Consider the following 20,759-nt stretch of genomic DNA (forward strand, 5'->3'; position numbering starts at 1 on the left):
TTTTTTTTGGCGTTACTTGGTCCTTCCACTGCTGTGGCCTCTCCCGTTGCGGAGCACAGGCTCTGGACGCACAGGCTCACCGGCCATGGCTCACGGGCCCAGCTGCTCCACAGCATGTGGGATCTTCCCAGACCGGGGCACGAACCCGCATCCCCTGCATCGGCAGGCAGACTCCCAACCACTGCGCCACCAGGGAAGCCCCAGTTTCTCTTTCTTATACCTCTTCTTCCAAGTCTATAGCTTCTAGAAGGAACTTTCTAAAATACAAGTCCTTGTATATCATCATGTGGTTTAAAATCTGTCGAGGAGGTCCCCCGTTCCCTTCAGGGTCAATTTCCGGCTATTCGGCAGGCGCACAGGGCCCCTCAGCTGTCCTGAGCTGCCTCTCCAGGTGCATCTCCTGCAGCTCCTTCTGACGCTGCCTGACCTGCAGCCTGACCTGACCACAGTTCCTTCATGCCACGCTGAGCTTCTGTGTAGTTACGCATGCTGCTTTTTCTGTAGTAAAAATGTCCTTTTACATTATTTCCACCTGGCAGTCTCCTGCCTACTCAAATGTTTATGTTCCTTAAAATCTTTTCTAGAGTGAGTTGTGGCATAAATAAATAAATAGGTGAGTACTCATTTTTTCCTTATAATGTAATGCCTAAATGTATATTTAGGTTTAAATATACATATTGGTATTTGCTTTCTATTTGATGGCCTGTTCTATATTCCTTCTTCTCTTCTTTCTGTTTTTTGGATTATTTGAATATTTTTAATAATTCTGTTTTTCCCTTGTGTAAGCTTGATAGTTATTGGTTGCTTTACTTGTCTTCATATACTTACCCTAAAGACCACAGCATGTATCCTGGACTTACTCAGTCAATAGATTTACCTCTTTCTGGGCTTTAACTCCCTCCTGGGTTAAGATGCTCCTGCATTTTAATTCTTTGTATACTTAAACTCCACAAGATGTTTTTATTGTCTATTACAGTGCTTCCCGGCCAGGATTCACTTGATTTACACACATATTTATACAAGCATACCTGGTTTTATTGCACTTTGCTTTATTGCGCTTTGCAGATACTGCATTTCTTACACATTGAAGGCTCGTGGCAACCCCGTGTCAAGCAAGTCTTTCGGCACCATTTTTCCAACAGCATTTGCTCACTTTGTGTCTCTGTCACATTTTGGTAATTCTCACAGTATTTCAAACTTTTTCATTATTATATTTGTTATGGTGATCTGTGATCAGTGATCTTTGATGTTACTTTAAAGATTATGAAGCCTCAGGGCTTCCCTGGTGGCGCAGTGGTTGAGAGTCCTCCTGCCGATGCAGGGGACACGGGTTCGTGCCCCGGTCCGGGAAGATCCCACATGCCGTGGAGTGGCTTCGTCCGTGAGCCATGACTGCTGAGCCTGCGCGTCCGCAGCCTGTGCTCCGCAACGGGAGAGACCACAGCAGTGAGAGGCCCGCGTACTGCAAAAAAAAAAAAAAAAAAAGATTATGAAAGCTCAGATGATGGTTAGCATATTTCAGCAGTAAAGTATTTGATTAAGGCTTGTATGTTGTTTTTCAGACATAATGCTGTTGCACACTTTATAGTAGACTACAGTATAGTGTAAACATAACTTTTACATGCACTGGGAAACCAGAAAATTCCGAAACTCACTTTCTTTCTCTGCTTTATTGTGGTGGTCTGGAACTGAACCTGCAGTATCTCTGAGGTCTGCCCGTAGTTCCTGTAGTTCTTCATCCTCTCCTGCACCTTTGGTCTTCCTTTTGGGATCACTTTCGTTCCACGTGAAGAATGTCCTTTAGTGACAGATTTCATCAACCTATCTTTGTGTGAAAACATCTTTATTTTGATTTCATTTTTTAAGGATATTCTGCTGGCTCTGGGATTTTTGCAGTAATTTAATTCCAGCGCTTTAAAGATAACCTGTTACTTTCTGGTTTTGAAGTTTCTTTAAGGAATCCAGTATCACTCTTATTTTCCCTGTTCAGATGTCTCACCCCTGCCGTTGCTGCCTTTAAAAGTTCTCTTTCGGTTTTTCAGCAGTTTTATTGGGCGGTGCCTAGGTGTGGATGTTGGGTTTGTGTTTCTCTCCTCCTTCCCCTCCCCTTCCCGAACTATTTTGCATTTATGCTGTTGGAGGTCATCAGCACCTCGTGAATTTTGGGGTCTTTCTCCATATGTTGATTCTGCCTCATTCTCTCTTCTTCAGAGATTCCATTTAAACCTTTTTTAAACTAATTTCCCCTATGTCTGCTACATCCTTACCTATGTTGGCTTCCTTCTGGATTGTTTTTCTGACCTGCCTTCCAGTGTGCTAACGTCTCACTTCAGTTATCAAATCTGCTACTAAAATCATTCAGTGAGTTCTTAATTCCAGTTACTGTGCTTCAGTTTTGTAGTTTCTAATCCTTCGCTGAAATCTGTAATCTTGACTTTTGCTTCCATGAATATATAAGGCACAGTTATCTTAAAGTCTGTGTGGTAATTCCATTATGTGGATCCTCGATGGGTCATTCCTCTTGCCTTTTAGATTTTAATCACAGTGTCTTGTGGGCTGCCTAGACAGTTTTGACTGAGTGGCAAACATTGTAGAGGGAATTGGGGCCTAGAATGGTGTTGTTTTCCTAGAGAAAATATTTGAGTTTATTTCTAGCAGGTGGTCGTCATTTTAATCCAGTCAGCAATAAAGGTCATTCAAAAATGGCTTGGTTCTGGACTTCCCTAGTGCCACAGTGGTTAAGAATTCGCCTATCAGTGCAGGGAACATGGGTTTGAGCCCTGGTCCAGGAAGATCCCCACATGCCGCAGAGCAACTAAGCCCGTGCGCCACAACTAATGAGCCTGCGCTCTAGAGCCTGTGAGCCCGCATGCCACAACTACTGAAGCCAGCATGCCTAGAGCCTGTGCTTCGCGACAAGAGAAGCCACTGCAATGAGAAGCCTGCGCGCCTCAACAAAGGGCAGCCCCCGCTCACCACAACTAGAGAAAGCCTGCACGCAGCAATGAAGACCCAACGCAGCCAAAAAAAAAAAAAGGTCTTAGTTCCTTCAAAGGACACTACATTGCTCATTTGGTACTCCAAGTGCACAGCTCTTTCTAGCCTCAACCTAAAGCCCAGGGCTTTTACTAGGGTCCCTGAGCTCCACTTCATTTTCTATGCAGCCAGGAATATTTTGAAAACTCTATTCAGTAGCCTCCTTATATCTCTACATTGTCTTAAGTGCATGGGTGAACCTAGGGGGAAAGTGGCTTCAGATGCCAGGCTTATATGTAATTCTGAGATTCTTTTTTATTTTTTTACTAGATCTTGGCCTCATATTAGCTTACTAGCTAATATATTGGCTCTCTGATGCCTTCAAGCATGTTCTTTATATTTTTGTCGAATGTTCTATTTGTTTTCAGTGTTCTCAGACTAACTCATTCATTCCTGGAAGCAAAATTCTCTCTGATCTTTTTTCAAGACCCAGTTTTCTCACATCTCTTCCTGATTTAGGGATTGTTCTGTTGTTAGGTACATCATTTACACATTGAACTGCGAACTCAGTGTAGGGATAGTACTTTGCCCATATTTTTATCTTTAGCATCTTACTAGGTAAAGTATATTATAGCTATTCATAAGACATATGCTGAGTATTAAATGGACAATTACAAAAGAATATACAACCCTTTTTCTCTTTGATTACTAACTGTTTTTACTATAGCTCTTCTGATTATGCTTCTGTTTCATAGAAATTGTTTCAAGTTTCCTTTGAATCAGAACTATGGTCAAAGAAGTACAAGGGTAACAAGAAAATAGCATTTTAAAACCATGTTGCTACCATTGCAATCTCTGGTATAGTAGATTGATATCTTGAGCTCCAAGGTTAGTAGGTTAAAACCCGTTTCCAGTAGATGATACTCTGATTATGGGACAGCTTAGATTCTTTTTCTATCCAGTAGACATGGCCAATTCTAAGATTTTTCTCTTTCCTTTAATCATAATTCTATTGAAATAGGCAGTAGGAGTCCCACATCTGAAGTGTAGAATTAATCTGTGGTTAACTGCACAACTAGAAGACGTTCTAAAAGGCTTTTGGGGGGCTAATTATCATGGTACCAGCCTTGGATTGAGAAATAGTCCTTCCAAGATTGAAGTAAGAGAAGTAATTACAGGTCTTTCCATGGTAGAAATAAGGGCAATAATTATCCCCTGCTCTATCCTAATAAGTTTAATTGTGTTAGGTTGATCAGCCCTGGCTTTCCACATTGAAGTAAAATGAGCTTTCGTTGTCTCAAACACAGGAAACTTGCCCATGGGGCACAGAGTGTTTTTTTCCATTTGTTTGTTTCATTCACTAGTGAGTAGAGAATTATGAGGAGAAGTTTAAAAATGCAGGTGATTTGCCAACAGGGCAGAGTTTGATTTTTATCCCTAAGTGGCAGGTTTGAATTCCTTCCTATGACTTGTTTGTATGTGTGTTTTAGAGAGGATGGGAAGTAACAAGGAGGCATTCAGACAGACGGCTGGGAGAGCAAGAGAAACACTTTCATTTGACAACTGATTTTATCTTAGGAAATTGAGTCAAGAAGAGTATGAGCGGCAAGAAAGAGAGCAGCGGCTGTCAGCTGCAGATGAAAAGGCGGTTTCGGCGGCAGAGGAAGTGAAAACTTACAAGTGAGTTCAGCTTCTGAGGAGAGTGTCAGTGGCTGATGAAACTACTGTTGGCTTTAAAAAAAAAAAAACTGTTTTACACTGTGTGGAACAAAATGGCACAGAAGCAGAAATAAGTGGTCAAAACATTTAATTAACATGAAAAAAATAAATTTTAAGTTAAAAAAGGAAAAAGTGTTAAATTCACAAAAATTTCCTTACACCCAATACTGACAAGACTGTGAGGGAAATTGGTTCATGCCAACAGTTCTGAGTGGTTTTATATATCGGAGAAATTCTTTTTGGAAGGCAGTTTGCTGTATGGTGTATTTAAAAACCATTAAAATGATCACGCCAGGGCCTCCCTGGTGGCGCAGTGGTTAAGAATCTGTCTGCCAAGGCAGGGGACATGGGTTCGGGTCCTGGTCCAGGAAGATCCCACATGCCACGGAGCAGCTAAGCCCGTGTGCCACAACTACTGAGCCTGCGCTCTAGAACCTGTGGGCCACAACTACTGAGCCCACGTGCCACAACTACTGAAGCCCGCACGCCTAGAGCCTGTGCTCCGCAACAAGAGAAGCCACCGCAATGAGAAGCCCTTGCACCGCAACAAAGACTAGCCCCCACTTGCTGCAACTAGAGAAAGCCCGCATGCAGCAAAGACCCAATGCAGCCAAAAATAAAATTAATTAATTAATTAATTAATTAATTTAAAAAAAATGATCATGCCATTTGATAGACCCAGTAATCATAGCTCTGGGAAATTTTCTGTGGATATAATTAAAGGAAGAAAAAGCTTTATGGAGAAAAATATTTATAGCGGGATTGTCTGAGAACATATTGAAGAGAACAGTTAAGGAAATTATAAAGTATCAGTTCAGAATCTCCAGCTATTAAATAATAAGGAAATTATGCAGTATTAGTTTTGATCACAGTGTACTCTTATTACAGCCATGTAGAATGTGTTTTTATACATATGGATGAAGTCTGAAAGGGTACAGGTGTAGCTGTTAGAGTAAAGGGAACATGGCGAGATTGTTTAAAATATTATTCAGTTGTGCTCTAAATGATAAAAGCAAGTTTAATTCTTAGGCGGAGAATTGAAGAAATGGAGGAAGAATTACAGAAAACAGAGCGCTCATTTAAAAACCAGGTAATAATTATACTGCCCTACAGCAGCAGACTTCTTTGCTTTCTAATACATATTATTATAATGAATCTCTGAACGTATTTTTTGATGTGTTATTTTTTCAGATCGCTACTCATGAGAAAAAAGCTCACGATAACTGGGTAAGATTTTTTTTTTTCTTTTCTTTATTTTGTGTGTTGTCTACCACAGCTTATTCTGGATATTTTTTTTCTCCAATAGCTCAAAGCTCGTGCTGCAGAAAGAGCTATAGCTGAAGAGAAAAGAGAAGCTGCCAACTTGAGACACAAGTATGTGATTTTAAAACATATTTTCAGTGTGTTTTAGAGTTTCTAAAGGCTGTGCTGTGTGGTATCCAATAAGGAATTAATTTGCTATTTCATATTTAAATCCATTCTTTCTCTATATTCAAGATTACTGGAACTAACCCAAAAGATGGCAATGCTGCAAGAAGAACCTGTGATTATAAAACCAAAGCCAGGAAGACCCAACACACAGAGCCTTCCACGGAGAGGTAGGGAGCACTTTTAAAGGGCTGCAATCTATTTTTTGGTGGAAAATGTGTTTAAATTACTTTTTATTTCTGAATATGTGTGTAATATTTATGATGCTCTAGAAATAATCCCAAGAACTTAGAAAAAAAAGGTTCACTTAAAGTGGTAATTATTGCCCGTTGTCTTCAGGTCCTCTGAGCCAGAATGGCTCTTTTGGCCCATCTCCTGTGAGTGGTGGAGAATGCTCCCCGCCACTGACAGCAGACCCACCCGCAAGACCTCTGTCTGCTACGCTTAACCGAAGAGAGATGCCTCGAAGTGAATTTGGTGAGCATTGACGTGTTACCTTGAAGTAAACTGTTTCAAGAGTTTTTTCCTTCTTTGAGAATTCTGATGCAAGCAGCAGTTGAGAATTTGGGTCTGTCCGATATAAAGAAGGAAATTTCTTAATTTTGTCTTGGTGGATAAATAGTCTACTTTAGATTTGCTTTAGAACAAAAAGCGTTTATTTATTATTATAACAATACTATTTGTCATGTATAAGTGTATATGTAAAACAAATATATAAATATCATTTATTCTTATTGTTGTTTCTTTTCAGATTTTTTGCTGTGAAGTATAGGCCTTTATCTTTAAACTTCTGTTGAGTTCCTCTCTTGAATAATATAAAAGTAGCCTTAAAACTATATAATTTATGCAGTGTACATCTGTTTCTCATTAATGTGAAATGCTATAAGTCTGTTTCTAATCATAAATATGTCTATAATACTTGGTAAGATATGGAAGTCAGATTACATATAGACTGAAAAAACAGCCTATACAATTGCCTGTAGCTTGAAGTACCTGACCAGTGCTATTAATGTGCAGGTCTTTCAATCCAAGATAGTTCTTATTTTAATTCTTTAAGTTTGTGCATAAATTGTTAGTGATTTCTCCTCATACGTATTGGGAGACCCATTTTATTTTATTTTTTCTATTTTTTTTTTTTTTACATCTTTATTGGAGTATAATTGCTTAACAATGGTGTGTTAGTTTCTGCTTTATAACAAAATGAATCAGTTATACATATGTTCCCATAGGGAGACCCATTTTAAATTTTGCTTTCTGGGGCTTCCCTGGTGGCGCAGTGGTTGAGAATCTGCCTGCCAATGCAGGGGACACAGGTTCGAGCCCTGGTCTGGGAAGATCCCACATGCCACAGAGCAACTGGGCCTGTGAGCCACAACTACTGAGCCTGCGCGTCTGGAGCCTGTGCTCCACAACAAGAGAGGCCACGATAGTGAGAGGCCTGCGCACCGCAATGAAGAGTGGCCCCTGCTTGCCACAACTAGAGAAAGCCCTCGCACAGAAACGAAGACCCAACACTGCTAAAAATAAATAAATAATTAATTAAATAATTAAAGAAAAAAAATTTTGCTTTCTGGGTAGAACTGAAACCTGACCTGTCCACAATTGGTTTATTCTGAAAAATTCATGCAAGGGCTGTTATTTCTGTCTCAAGGGTCAGTGGATGGGCCTCTGCCTCGTCCTCGATGGTCATCTGAGGCATCTGGGAAACCCTCTGCCTCTGGTAAGGGACCTAAGTGTGTTCAGAGAGTCTCAAGTTGTGGAGGAGGTGGGTAGAGGACTTGGTATTCTTCTTCAGAGAGTTTACAAGTCAGAATAAGTCTAACTCAGTTCTCTGGCCTCCCACAGATCCAGAATCGGGTGCAGCTCCCATGATGAACAGTAGCTCAAGAAGCTCTTCCCCCTCTAAGGTGATGGATGAGGGCAAGGTAAATTCTGCGGTCACTTTGAATTGTAATTAGGTATTTCAGGAAACATCTAACTTTTTCTACAACGCCCTCTCTTTGCCTCGTCCAACTCCCTTTTGTGTGTTGTGTTATGTCTGTACCATCTCATTTACTTTTTGAAAAAGCAAGCTGTTCCCCAAGAGCCTGAAGGCCCTTCAGTTCCCAGCATTACGTCTTTGGCTGAGCATCCAGTAGCACTAAGTCCTTGTAGGCTGAACTGGGCTTTTTACTTGGTGTATTTCTGGAAAAGAGCTGAGGAGCATGACACCAATCTGCTTTGCTTTGAATTGCACGGCAGCACTGACCTTACTGTTGACTTGGAAGTGTTGCTGGGTCGCGAAGTCTGGTTGGTCGGTTGGTTTTCACTCCTTTTTCCTCTTTTGGTTAGGTGATTAATCTCTTTAGAGCATCTGTTGTAATTAACCTTAAAATGTGAAAAGTCATCACTTCAGTTCTGTATTGTGTGCTTCGGTGTTGAGTACTCTAAGGCAAATCAGTTCATCGTATATTGTGTAAATTCATCATTATTACGTATTTGTTTGGAAGTGTGCTATTTAAGAATATCTCCAGTGGTTTACCAGGCAAGCCCTATTTTGAATAATCTGAAATTACAGATTAGTAACAGAGGATGTTTGCTATAAATGAAGTACTGAATAGTGGAAATCTTTAATTACCTGTTGTGCCAGTTCCCAGCAGTAGCCTTAAATTATGTTCACATAAGTGTATTCTCTTATAACTTGTGTAGCTGCGACAGCTGGTAAGTCCTCTGACTGTACCTCACAGTGCTTTACTGTGTTGACATCAAGATACATATTTTCATTATTGAGAATTTCCAACCCAGCTTCCGCAGGGAAGGAGTGGTCGGCACCTCGTAATGTGAAGGACGGCGTTACTGGTGAATGGGGGTGGATGCTGGAGCTGTGCCTGCTGAACTGGAATATATACCGTTATCTCTGTTGGGAAATACTTGCGAGTTCCCGTGCAGGACTCCAGGAATACACATGGCTTGAGAGCTCTTTGTGTCCCAGGGCAGCCTGGCTAAGACCCAAGACCCCTTTGAAGTAGCGGACTGACTTCAAAGAGAGTAGAACCTCCTCTGATAGCGGGGGCAGAGGAGGACGGCACTGGCTTGGAGTTAGGCTGATAGTGGATTCCAGGCCAGCCTCGTACGTGCTGTGTGACCTTCGGCGAGTTATCTAATACTCTCTGTGCCTCTGGTCCCTTATGTTTAAACCAAGGTGAGATCTTATAACACATGAAAGGAAATTGAAGGTACTCTGAATATTAGCTCTTCTTACGTGCGTAGAAAATGGATTTTTCATTCCCTTTTGTTCTTTCCACTCTTAATATGGAAAAATGAGCTACTGGGGCGGGCGGGAGGGGCTGCCCTAGAAGCAGTTTACGGTGTGTATGGTATGATTGTTAGTTCTTAGTTGGGAATCGCCTCTGTTAATATCCTTTGACAGACCTCTTGCATCCTCTTCTGTTTGCCCATACGAGCAATAATATGATTTTGGGGAAAGTGTTCACTCCTCTGACGTTCTTTGAACCCGCCCGAGCTGTCAGTGGGACAGATAGGAGGGGTAGAGTTGTGTTGCCGTAGTTCGCTCTTTGGACAAGTGCCTGACATCTGCTTCATTGGGTTTTAGCTTTTACTGGTGTTGGTGCTTTTATCTGTCATATCCAAGCATTTCAGAACTTTCATTACTTCTCCTTTGCAGGTTACTACGGCTGCAAAAGGGCCCCCTCCTTTTCCAGGAGCGCCCCTCCTGAGCTCCCCCGTGGGAGGCCCTCTACTGCCGCCCATCCGATACGGACCACCTCCCCAACTCTGCAGGCCTTTTGGGCCTCGGCCACTTCCTCCGCCCTTTGGTATGATGATTGAACGGTAGTAATGGACTTGTGAGGCGTATTCATCTTTTCACTCTAATCCTTGATAAAATTTTAACAGTTGCTACGCAGGGCTGTGCAATGAAAGGGTAAAGCTGGCTGAGTACATTTGAACTTTTCTGTCCGTTTCTCAGGACACATGGGGTGCTGCATAATCTCCCTATACTGAGATGGGCAGTAGGTATCTCTTGTAGACAAGGGAAAATGGGATGTTCATAGAAAGTCAGAAATATTATTTCTGCCTATGTTTCTTGAACATCTCTGGCTACATACTAGGCTCTGTAATGGATGGAATTAACTCTCCTAACTCCAGGAGCTTAAGGCATCCTATAGGACACATACATACATTATATACAACATAAAACTTGTAATCACCATAATGGAAGTATAAGCAACGGGTCACAGAGTATAAAAGAAGGAAAGATGAATCCATCACTCCCCACCTTGGGAGTAAATAGGAAGGAAATGTTAAAGAGAAGGTAAAATGTAATAGCTACTAGGTAGAATGTTGCTGAATTTAATTAGGTGGAGCTGGAAGGCCTTTCCCAGCAGGGCAGACACCTTGATTTTGATGGCATGTGTAGGTCCATGCTGACTACTGCATGAGTTTTTAATTGATACAGTAACAGTGGAATTTCCCTTATCAAAATTTACTAACAGTGAAGCCCTTATTTCTTAATCTATCGTCTTAGTGTGATATATAGTACTTCTAAGTACAAATCAAGCTCTTGTGAGATAAAGACATCAGAATTGTGTTGTCGAAAAAACCACAAGCTAGGTAGAGCCACGTTTAAATCCAGCCTATGTTGCTTCATGGCTGGCTGGCTACAGGCATGTAACTTAAACTTGCTGAGCCTCAGTTTGCCTCATCTGTAAAGTGGGGATGCCATCACCTGACTTCCAGGGGTATGAGGAATTAAAGATTAACATACATGGAATCATGTAAATTTAGATACGTTCATATGTAGTTACATGACTGAATTTTAATTTTTCCAGGTCCTGGTTTGCGTCCACCACTAGGCTTGAGAGAATATGCACCAGGCGTTCCACCAGGAAAACGGGACCTGCCTCTTGACCCTCGAGAATTCTTACCAGGACATGCACCTTTTAGACCTTTAGGCTCTCTTGGCCCAAGAGAGTACTTTATCCCTGGTACCCGATTACCACCCCCAACCCATGGCCCCCAGGATTATCCACCTTCCTCTGCTGCAAGAGACTCACCGGCTTCCGGCTCCAGAGGTGAGCCCCCGCCCGCCTCTCAGAGCACTAGCCAGGGCTGTTCGCAGGCTTTCAAACAGAGCCCGTAACTGACCTCGGACATGTAGTCTGAGAGAAAGTGGACTGTGCACTGTTCATGACAGTAGAGGATTTTCACTGGCTTCAGAATCCAGAAGTTGATTTTAAAAGGTTTGTTTTTAGAACTAAGCTGCCCTGGCAGTGTGCATTTTTGAGCCAAACAGTTAAAAAATATCATTTTCCCCCGCCCCAAAGTAAAAATCACCTTGTAAGCTAGAGCCTCCTTACAACTTTGAAATGTGCAATAAAGAATACCTGTGTTTTAGTTAATGTAGCATATGTAACTGCTAAATGATTTAGAATGTCGTGAAAAATATGAACATTTCCTGTGGAAATGCTATAAGAACATGTATTTCCATTTATTATCCTATTTTTAGTGTACACCAGTTGAATACAGAGCAACAGTATTTATAAGCTTGATTTTTAAAACATATCTGGTCGCAAAGACTGTTACGCTAAACATGTTTACTAAAAGATCACTAAACTTTTATCTCCCCTCTTGCTGAAGTTCTTTGTAGTAACAGTTCATAAAAATTTGGTCATTACTATTTCCCAAGTGTCTGTTGATTCATTGTTTTCTCACGAGACTTGTGCCATTTTGGAAACGTGTAAACTCAAGCTCCCGGAACTGAAGATGGTGACCTGGCACTTCCCTGGCTCACCGCTCATGAGTGCAACCTCAGAGTCACCAGGAAGCACCACAACCGATATGTCTTCCTTCTACTTCAAAGAAGTCAGTGGGCCAGTGTGGACAGCATTCACGTGTTTTGTGGCTCTGCCTGGTTGAGAATGGTTTTCTGAGTATGAGTTTACATGTAGCAGGAGTTGTTTGACCTGATATTCTGTTGCTTTTACCGTTCTTGCATTAGGGTGCATAACAGAAAAATGAAAAGGATGTGTCATGACCATAAAAGTAAGAAAATTTCTTTTAAAAAATGTAGAGTCTGTTATTTCTCCTATACCTTGCCGCTGACTTTCAAGAAATATGGCGAAAAAGGGCAAAGAGTAGGTGATACTATGAGAAAGAATGATTTAGGATTGTGAGGCTTGTAACATGCCCTAGGTCAGCAACCATGGGCTGAACTCAGTTCTTTTTGTTGATTGATCCTATTCCAAAATTCATATTTGAATACTGGCACTTATATTTAAAAATCAGTAAATCTGAGAATCTAGGATTGCATCATACTTGCTATGCCCATTACTGCACCAGGTCTTTTAAACAATGTTTCTAAGAACTAACTCAACAGGCACTTTAAACTATAGTAACTCTGTAGCACATTTCAAGAAGTTTAAGATTTCAATTAAATCAGAATTATAAAAGGTTGATACTGTTGTTCGCGGCTAGATCATACTCTCGCATTCTCTGAAGTTCTGTGATGTAATGATACTACTGAAATCTGCACCGTGACTTGTCACCATTAGGATATTTAATCCTCTAAGAATACCTTATAAAATAAAGCAAATGCTTCACTGTGAAACAAAATTTTTTCTTTATACTAAACTAAAAGATGCCACTTTATTTATTTATTTTTTTTTGATGGTACGCGGGCCTCTCACTGTTGTGGCCTCTCCCGCTGCGGAGCACAGGCTCCGGACGCGCAGGCTCAGCGGCCATGGCTCACGGGCCCAGCCGCTCCGCGGCATGTGGGATCTTCCCGGACCGGGGCACGAACCCGTGTCCCCTGCACCAGCAGGCGGACTCTCAACCACTGCGCCACCAGGGAAGCCCAAAGATGCCACTTTAGAAAGATACGGACCGTTGAAAGAAGACAACTCTTCCAAAGTTCATAACGAATACATAAGGAGTTTTTCAGGAAAAGAGAATTCCATCTCTGTGTCCTGTTTATTATCAAGAATAGAAGAAATTTAAGAGGAAAACTCCATAGTTAACAGCATAGGTTATTTTTAACCATGTAAAATAAGAAGATTAAGTCACAAATACAGCTTTTGAGTATATCAATCTCTTCAGGACGTGAAATAATGGTGAAGTTAAGATAATTTCAAAATTTAAATAGTATTTAAATATAGATTACACCAGTTAGGAAGATAATATAGTAGCAAAGGTAAATTAAGTCTATTTCAACATCAAATCCTGGAGTCTTTTTCTTTTTTTTTTTTAACCTCTAAAGCCTTTTTGGTGTTTGTTCTGTGTTTCATATTGAGAAGTCAGTCAGTTGTAGAGAACTGCCACCTGTGGCTTAGCCGAGCGGCCCCAGACTTGCCGTCCCTGCCGCCTCTCAGAGCCCTCTGTTTGCACCCCTTCGGCAGCCCAGCCCAGGCAAGCCACCAATTTGGAGAGGGTGGGGGGGGGGGCATCACCCTGAGTCACATTAGCCCCGACTGGCTTGAAAATTACATCTGTTTCAGAAGTCATCTCCAGCTAACTGTCTTACTGGGCTTAGTTGCTGAAGTCATCTCAGTTACGGAGCAGCAACGTTTCAGCCTGCAAGTCTGCTGTAGTTGTGGTTACTATTCAGTGCCTGATCTTTTCATCGAAAAGTAAATGATTTGTGGGATGTGGAGTATTCTGCGTCTACTGCTTCGAGACAGTCGCTCGTTTTTTTATTTCATTCGGGTCTGAATTACAAAGCTAAGCTAATCAGCGATGTTCGATTTAAGCTTCTTTAACACTGATGAAAGGCATTTGTAGTTCATCTAAACCGTACTTTTGTGAATGACAGCAGATGTGACATAAACTATCACCTTGATATACATGTCTTATGGTCTATGAGAAAAGAGAAAGAACAATGTATCAGTTTTGCTACATTTTAATGGTAGGTTTTTTAAGGGATTATTTTTAGGTCTTGTCAGCAACATCAAACAAAAGGTACTGAGTACTCCACAGGGTACAGAGCGCTGCCAAGCACCTCAGAAAATGTACGTGACATGGAGAACATGTGGTTCTTGCCCCCTGAGGAGCTTACAGTCTGGTTGGGGGGTGGGGGCAGGGCGCGGGGCTGACAACTCACAGTCTAAGAGTTGAGTGAACAACAAAGTAATTTATTAAGGCAAATTCCTCATCCCCTCAAGCAACTGTGGATGGAATCATCTGGAATTAAACTAATCAAGAGGGAGGCAAGACTAAATTGGGTTGAGAATTCTTCAGGCTCATATAGTTTTTTAACATCCATCATAGTAAACAGAACTGACCTAACAACTGAAAGTGGAGACTAGATCTCTTGAAGTGCAAGGGCTAGAACTTAATTGTGGTTACTTATTTTAAAAAGCAAACATACTGAACGGTATTGACTAGGCTTATTACACGAGTTTAAAAATAGGCCAAGTACTGGCACTGCATTCCCCTCATGCTAGCATTGGTCATTTAAAATAGTGAATATTAAATATGTGGGCTCCACATCTAACCCACAGAATGCCCACCCCAAATCTTAAATGTTCTGTGTATCAAATATCCACCTTGTGTGTTCTATGAAAGTTTTATTTATGCCCCATTATTAAGTCAAAAGAATGTAAATAGTCAAATTATAAAAAGCTAATGACCTGCATATTTCCATATGGATGAATGTCAGTATATCTACATAGGAAATAAATGGCAATCCTATCTACCTATATAAAAAAAAATAGAATATCTCCAGATTTGCATACTCATCACTATAAGAAGAGGTATGCAGGTTTTAAGGTTTCACAATCAGTTGTCAGAAAAACAGCAGTTATTCCTGCAGTATCTTGTTAGCATCTGACTCAAATTATTTTTAGATTACACTACTTAGAAGACATTATAAACCCACCAAGAATTTGTAACTATTCTGAGATGGTTCCATCACTAACCCCAGAATCACTATCAGAAGGAGTAACGATGTGATGTAGAAAGAAGCTAATCAACATGACTAAAAATATGCTCACTTTCAGAAAAACGATCCGGTCATCTGGAAAAATCACAGCTACCACCTGCGAACACGCCCATGTGGGATACTGATTTGGCCAAGGCACACTATTTCTAAGCAGGAGAACCATGAGATCAGGGTGAATCAAGGCCGTCTCCGAGGAGCAGCCTATACATTTCCAGACTGACCTTGGGCAGCATAATTGGTCCAATTCCTCTCAAAGCAGTTTCATACTATCCTACCCACATCAACCCAAAGTTTGACATTAACTCGAAAAACCGAAGAGCATATTGGAGCAGAAGTGGACAGGTGTGTAAACGCTAGCACACTCTTATTGCTGTATTAAGTGTGACGGTGAGCACATTCCACCCACAACAGTGTCGTTCCAGGAAGCAGGGCAGGAGGAGTGGCAAATTAGAAAAGAGGCTATTCATTGCACAATTAATAGAAAAGTGAAAACGTTTCAAGATCTACAATAAGCCTGTATCCAAAGGAGTCTTGTACATCAGTGACGTGCTGGACTTTGAATTCTGTGCTACAGCTTTGTAATGGACTCACTCTGGCCTGCTGGCCTGGGTACGGCTTGCTTCCTGCCTGTTGAAGGGCAAATGTGCTACACAGAGCTAGGATGGTTTCTACTGAGTGGTAAGATTCACAGAAGTTCCAGGGTATTCATGTCAGGATCATTCCTTGTGCAAAGTTTGATGCAGATGAAGATAAAGTGGTTTCTTGGTCAATAATTGCAATTTCTTTCTTTTAAAGTCAGTGGGTTTCTTGTATCTGTAACCACAATAGAAAAGCCATTGATAACTGATCTATTCCAAGGTTACATATTAAGAAGAGAGAGTAGTCACCGTTAAAATAGTACTAATTCTATATGTGCATCACTTACAGTTCTATTACAATTGGCCCAGGTTTAATTTCATCCATCTCCATGAAAGCAAAACACTTGGTGCTGGTAAACCTTTTCTTAGGCTTGTAGTGTTTGAATTCAAAGAAAATAGCTGCACCTAAGGAATTAAAGCAAAGCAGATTAGCCACAGACAGCACATTTCTAGTGTCAGTAAATTTTCTTTGATCACCAGAAGCCTATGAACAAGCAACAATTGTCATAATTTTACAAAGTAACCTCTGTCAAACAACCTCTCTGATGATACGACTGACTATGGCTGTCACCCCAAAACTCGTCTGTACCTGAATGGAGGGACATGTCTCCGTATCATCATCCTATTCTACAGAATAGAGCAAAACTTCTTGAGCCAGAGTGACTCAAGAATGTAAATAAGTTCATCCACAGGTAGAATTCTAAAATATTAAGAATAGAAAATACTACCCAAAAAACCCACAGAAGATACTTGTTAAGTATTAACATTACTCATAGAAACACATTAAGTAGAAAAGGCATGTAAAAGAGTTCATCAAAAAATCCAAACTTAAAAGAGTTTCTCGAAACAAAAACTCAAAAATTCAGTCTTCGGGAGTTTGAAGTTTGGAGTCTGAACAACAGCTGGTTCCGTTTTTAAATGTTAACTGCTTCCTAATACCTTTCTCAGTGTCCAAAGCCCTGTTTTGTTTTTCCTGGAATGACATGTGCTTGTGTGAAGACGGCGCTAAGCAAGACGAGGGCTTAGAGCGCACGCCTATCCCACCCCTCCCCCAGTGAACAAGTGGTGACGAAACGTGGATAGTTTTCTCTCCCCAGAGTCCAACAGATAAGCTCTCTCCACCTCCTCACAGAGAAAAGCTAAAAACAGAATAATAAGCCGCCTCATCTGTGTAGCCAAGAACAATTAATTTCTAAAGAAGGCAAGGAAAGAGACGGAGGGACGTCCGGGTCTCCCTGTTAACTGGCTCCTTGTTAACAAAGGCTTAACCAGGGCGGTGCTGGAGCTTGCTTTGCTTTTAAAGACAACATACATCTAATACTTTCACTGATGACAAAACTCACAAGTGACTAGAAGTGTAACAATGTTCAGAAATGTGTGCGCAGCCCTGGCACCTGGGTCCAAACGGAGCGCTTCACATGTCAAGGAAGGAAAGAAAAGCCAGTCACTTAGGAGACAAAGCGATGTGCGTGAGGGAGAGATGGGCGTATTTATTTATTTATTTGCCGAGCCGTGGGGCTTGCGGGATCTTAGTTCCCCGACCAGGGATTGAATCCGGACCCCAGCAATGAGAGTACCAAGTCCTAAGCACTGGACCACCAGGGAATTCCAGAGATGGGCATATTTAGCATCTGCTACCAACACACACGAAAGGATTACAATTGTTAGGTTACCGGTGACCTCGGTCCCCAGGTGTATGACCCTGCCATGTCCACAAAAGAGTAGCTTCTCTTCTCCCTTCCACGGCAATAACAGAGGCATTTTATTATTTAAAAACCTCACAGATCTTTAAGATAGCAGATCACATTTCTTAGTCTCTTCAGCTATGGAACCCATCTCCTTGTCATCGTGATTGTGTCTAGGTCTGAATAAATGTGAAAATAAAGTCACATTTGAAAACAGCAGTAAAGTCCAAATATGATACCATCATTTTAAGGAAGTTAAAAAAATTTTATTATTCATCTGCATCATCTGTAGATAATATATTTCCTGCATTGCTGGTATGCACAGCTCTATACTGCATGGCATTTATAAGAAAGGACAAAATGTAAAATGAGAATAGCCTAGGAAGATTAACTGGAATGCTTATAAACATAAAGTATACTCATTAGCATTAGTCTCAGTTAAAATGACAGTCACTGTACATAACAGATTCAAAGCTGGAGAATAAAGAGTCAAATTCTGAATATAGTTCTACTTTTAGCATCACAAACCTTTGGTTAATTTTTCAACATGCTTCTGGAGCTCAATGTCCACATTAAAATGAACATACGTATCTTCTTTTCTTGAAGCCACGGGAGTATCCTGCACAGGAGTTAAATCTATGCCATTCAGATCTAGAGAGGAAAAAACAGTTTCTGCTTCGAGCCTTCAAATACAAAGACTTAAAAACTGCAAAGGAACTGCAAAAGGCTGTGTTTCCTGAAGAGGCAAAAGCCGAGAGGAGATTCTGAGGCCAATAAAGACCCATGTCTGGGGTGAGCAGGTACCTGAAGGTGGCTGGTTTCCAAGGTCATGTGGAGGGCACGGAGTAGAGAGGGTGGGAGACCCCCATGGATAGGAGGAGGAAGCCGCCTTACACATCACAAAATTGGATCCTTCCTAGTTAAGAGGTGTCTTCTGAGGACACAGGCCAGTACAGTTTTGTGAATTACATTTGGGGATGTAATATACCACAGTGGTGCTCCTACCCCTATTTCCCAACCTTGATCGTGTGCATGACACAGAAAGGCCTATAAATCTAACATTAGCAGAATTCCCCTGCTGTATTCAAGTCAGATGACCAAACAATGGACACAACAGCTGCCAAGGAAACCTTTCCATGAATGAACACTTCTTACATATATTACTTAAATTCTGGTTCTATTTGCTATAACATAAGCTGATTTATAATAACCAGATGGCACACTATGTATGGTATACTGCTGTAATTTCTGGAGCCAGGAATCATCCAGTTTAATCTAATTCAACACAGACTCATTTAATGGCTACTCAGTGTTCATGTATTATTCAACAGAACCATCTTAGGGACCTTAAAGCCAGAGAGTATGTTTGATTACTTCAGTTCCTAAAGATATTTAAATAAAACATGTTTCAGTTCAACCATATGCAAAGGTAACATAATATCTACATTTCATTACATTTTTTTGTATTTTACAGTGTTCGTTCCTGAATGAGAGATGTAGTTTTGTGTAGGGTATAAATACTTTCCAGCAGACCATGGATTTGAGAACCAGTAACATCAGAAGTTAAAGTATCACAGCATTAGTGCTATGGATCATGGTCTCTCCATGTTAAAATTTTTGTCTGTAGCCAAAATCCTTTTTCTTCTTTTTGGTACTAATGAACCCATGGGTCTGAATATTTCTATGATCGGTAAAAGTTCCCTCCATTTAATTTCAGTCCATACCTGTTTGTCTCAAACTGCAGGTTTATTAACTGTAGACTGGATTAACTGTGCAGTTATTTCTGAATAATAGTATGACAACTTCATCTTCAATCACCCAGTAATTATTTCTAAAAGACTGTTGAGTGCTTTACAAATAAAGTGCTGTATAAAATGCTTGGCAACGACAAAACAATTCAATCACTGTGGCTTCCCTCTTAAACCAATGACCAAAAAAGTTGTTTTCAAGGAAAAAAATGGTTTGCTATTGGATCAAAAAAAAAAAAAACAAATCCTAAGAGTAATCATGCTTAATAATGACGGTAACATAGTTAAGTATAAGAAATACATCACTCGTCTAATGTCCCGCAGGATTATGTTCAGGGCGTGGATGTTTATGGACGCGTCCTATTTCCCTGTCTCCACTCATGATTAATTGAAGGCCTGATTCTCAGCCACCTCTGCACAGCTGTCCTATGTACAAACCTCTCTTGGACAGGAACGAGAGGACCTGAAGTGGAGGCGTGGGAAAATAGGAGAACACTGGGCTTTGCAAAGAAAACCACACACCCTTGGAAGGTGGGGACATTTTTTTAACCTGTTTTCTGAAGGATGCATCTGCTGTTGAAGACAGTGTGTCTGTCTAGTCAGCACCCTTGACGGAATTTTAAGAATAAAAAGATATACACAAAGAAAAAGCCAAAAGCAAATATGAGTGTAAGTTATGCATAGGGAAGTAGTTTTAGTAAATCTCTCAGAAATGTTTGGTGAAGGAATGATGACCACCTCTTCCCAGGGATTTTGCCTCATTGTAAAATCAACTAAAATAAGTTGTCACAGATATAAAACATCCCCTCCCTCTCCCCACCAAAAAAGTTCCAAATGAGAAGCAACATTATAAAATTCCCCAGAGGGAAGATAGATATACATAGTTATTTACCTTTTACACTAACTGTGATATACGGATCAATGCATTGCCCAGCATCTTTCAGGCCAATTTTCTCAATTCTGATAGTGAGTAATGTCATTCCTGGTTCTGATGGCAACCTTGGTAATAAAGTACCTGGCAACGGAGAAACAGCAATAAAAATGAGCTCCACCAATAATTTCAAAGTAAGTATTTTAACAACATAGAGAAGATGCAGCTTTGCTCTTAACTGGCTTAGTAACTAGCCAGGCATCATTTTGGTTTCCGAAACTTCCAGACACTTGATGTTATTCTTCTCAGACAAATGCTTAGTTAGACACAAGATACATCTACACTTCCATACTTCATATTCAGCACTAAAGCATAAATTACTAATGCACATTTGTTACAATTCCAATCCAGGAAGCCCAATTACAAATTACCACGTAATTGAGAATGCACATAATATATATATGCTTCACCTTCACTCCTACATAATACACTCCACATCTCAACATGAACTGATAGAACAAGGACACAGAAAGCTTTATAAACATCTGTTACGTGTTTCTAAAGTTTGAAAAATTTAATACCAGAATCAATCAATAAATCTTTCAGCTACTATTAACCTTTCAGGAAATAACGTATAACTTAATATTTATAAATTTAATTGAATAAATTTACAGTGTAATTTCCCACTCCTTTCTTCATCCTATTCTGTATGATCGATCAGAAATCAGTCCTACTGAGAATGCCACATAAAACCAC

The 20,759-nt window shown here is 40.6% G+C and overlaps 2 protein-coding genes across 10 annotated transcripts in view; one reads left to right on the forward strand and one right to left on the reverse strand.

The window, feature by feature from the left end:
- The window catches only part of MIA3 (MIA SH3 domain ER export factor 3), a 74,800-nt gene extending 62,997 nt beyond the window's left edge, over positions 1-11,803 (forward strand). For 3 of the 8 annotated variants that reach the window (XM_081225433.1, XM_081225427.1, XM_081225432.1), the window contains exons 19-28: positions 4,555-4,656; positions 5,725-5,785; positions 5,887-5,922; positions 6,002-6,069; positions 6,193-6,293; positions 6,463-6,600; positions 7,775-7,888; positions 7,969-8,048; positions 9,788-9,938; positions 10,953-11,803. In XM_081225433.1, the coding sequence (XP_081081559.1) occupies positions 4,555-4,656; positions 5,725-5,785; positions 5,887-5,922; positions 6,002-6,069; positions 6,193-6,293; positions 6,463-6,600; positions 7,775-7,888; positions 7,969-8,048; positions 9,788-9,938; positions 10,953-11,263 (1,162 nt within the window). In that variant the 3' untranslated portion in view covers positions 11,264-11,803. The remainder of the gene's footprint in view (positions 1-4,554; positions 4,657-5,724; positions 5,786-5,886; positions 5,923-6,001; positions 6,070-6,192; positions 6,294-6,462; positions 6,601-7,774; positions 7,889-7,968; positions 8,049-9,787; positions 9,939-10,952) is intronic. The other 5 variants (XM_081225429.1, XM_081225434.1, XM_081225428.1 and 2 more) reach the window with 4 other exon arrangements.
- A 1,273-nt stretch (positions 11,804-13,076) lies between these two features.
- Positions 13,077-20,759, reverse strand: part of AIDA (axin interactor, dorsalization associated) — a 44,148-nt gene continuing 36,465 nt past the window's right edge. The window contains exons 7-10 of one of the 2 annotated variants that reach the window (XM_081225445.1): positions 20,025-20,147; positions 17,913-18,035; positions 15,987-16,104; positions 13,077-15,874 (exon numbers count right to left, since the gene is read on the reverse strand). In XM_081225445.1, coding sequence (XP_081081571.1) covers positions 15,778-15,874; positions 15,987-16,104; positions 17,913-18,035; positions 20,025-20,147 — 461 coding nt within the window. In that variant the 3' untranslated portion in view covers positions 13,077-15,777. The remainder of the gene's footprint in view (positions 15,875-15,986; positions 16,105-17,912; positions 18,036-20,024; positions 20,148-20,759) is intronic. The other variant, XM_081225444.1, reaches the window with a different exon arrangement.

The sequence above is a fragment of the Mesoplodon bidens genome (genome assembly GCF_964165515.1).
Source record: "Mesoplodon bidens genome assembly, chromosome: 2".
Lineage (NCBI taxonomy): Eukaryota > Metazoa > Chordata > Mammalia > Artiodactyla > Ziphiidae > Mesoplodon > Mesoplodon bidens.